Genomic DNA, 1,713 nt, shown 5'->3' with positions numbered 1-1,713 from the left:
GATTTTCTTCGTAGTAAAGAAGTATGCATGGATGTAGTGCATTCGATGGAAAAACTTTAGTTGGGGAAGATAAAAGTACTTGTAGGACTTGATAATTGAAAAGTTTCAATGAAAACATTTAAGGTCATGGGCATGTAATGGCACCTAGAAAAGAATTCACTGACACGCCTGAGGCGCCAGAGCCTGAGCATGTTGAGGAAGCCAAAGACATCTCCATGGTGTGTTTTCCCAGAGAAAAGTTTGTATATGGATTGGAATGGAAGGGTAGAGGCCACATCCATTGGGAACCACATATTCGACACATACCTGAAATAGAAGCATGTGAATATATTTAAAAAAAAAAAAGAAAAAAAAAGAGAAAACCTTCCCTCTAGTCCAATTACAATCCTGCCTTCTCTCAAAGAATATTCGTTTTATATTGATCAGCCAATTTTATTATTCAAACACAAGATGAAAATGTATACCTCAAAGCTATTTTCTTGTGATCATCGACTAGCAAATAAGTTGATGTGTCCAAGTAGGCAACGAAAAAAGTAAGAATAATATCAACTCCAAAGAAGGCATCAACCACCAAATCAACAGGCATGAGTGGACCCGTTCCCATTTCTCTAAATGCAAGCTCGAATGGGGATGACCAAGCTGAGTACACCACCAATAACACAAGAAATGCTTGCCACCACCTGCAATTTTCACTTACATTATCCAAATTGAATTCATAAACATTCTGGGCACGTTGGGTATTTTAAATTGAACATCTTATTACATTCTCACCACAATTTTTATTTTTAGCACCACATTTTAATTACACTCAAGGTTCTCAATATTTACTCATTATAACATTTATGTTCCTAACGATTTTTCATGGCATTCTCATACTCAAAATTTCCATTGATTAAAACAATTTGTATTTGATAAGAATTTAAATCCAAAAAATCCATCGAAATATTGTATCTCTTATTTTCCCATCAAATTCAAAAATAAAAAATAAAAAAATAAAAAATAAAAAAGTACAAAAAAAATATTTATCCCTCCAAAGAATGGAAACAAAATATTTTAACATAAATTACCATTAAGGGTGAGATGTACTAATTAGAATAATTTACAAGTACAGAATTTTTTTACAGAAAAATTTTACAGACAATATATGGCGCGACATCATTGGAAAATGTAAAAAAAAAAAAAAAGAAAGAAAAAAAAAATAGTTCAATCATATTTTGCCACATCAGTGTCGGTACAATTTCTATTAAAATTTTCCTGTACTAGTGTCTTTATTGTACTAATTAACGAAAGGTTGTACATAAGAATTCGATAAAAAAATTAAAGAAATATTTGTTATAATGAGCAAAGATTAAGGAGTATAAGTGTAATTAAATTAAGTTGTAATAAATAAACCTTTGTCCATTGTCACTTCTAGCCATGAGGAAAATGTTTGCTTTGAATTTGTAGATGATTTGATTGATAGAATCTGAAGATTTGAAAGTTGAAAAAATGGTCCATATTTTAGGAAGATAACAAGATTTTGTTGACCCAAAAATCAATAACTCCCTACTACTTTCCAGATCAAAATTTGGTTACATGCACGTGGTCTAAGGATGTCAATCTAGATCGGCCCGGCCCAGTTCTCGTCTTTTATTGGGCCAGACACTACCTAATTCTTGTTCGGTTAGTCAAATAAGCACACAGTTTAAGACCCTGTTTGGTATTTATTTTTTT

General features: G+C 31.9%; 1 protein-coding gene across 1 annotated transcript; it reads right to left on the bottom strand.

Annotated features, from left to right (window-relative positions):
• Positions 1-6: 6 nt before the first annotated feature.
• LOC111392471 (potassium channel KAT3-like) lies at positions 7-1,493 on the bottom strand. The gene is made up of 3 exons (XM_023017820.1): positions 1,393-1,493; positions 465-680; positions 7-306 (listed from the first exon to the last, which is right to left on the bottom strand). Exons 1-3 carry the CDS (start codon positions 1,416-1,418, stop codon positions 57-59), a joined length of 492 nt encoding a protein of 163 aa, XP_022873588.1. The 5' UTR covers positions 1,419-1,493; the 3' UTR covers positions 7-56.
• Positions 1,494-1,713: the final 220 nt, after the last annotated feature.

The sequence above is a fragment of the Olea europaea genome, unplaced genomic scaffold, assembly GCF_002742605.1.
Source record: "Olea europaea var. sylvestris unplaced genomic scaffold, O_europaea_v1 scaffold933, whole genome shotgun sequence".
In the NCBI taxonomy this organism is placed as follows: domain Eukaryota; kingdom Viridiplantae; phylum Streptophyta; class Magnoliopsida; order Lamiales; family Oleaceae; genus Olea; species Olea europaea.
This window is presented reverse-complemented; position numbering and strand designations above follow the sequence as displayed.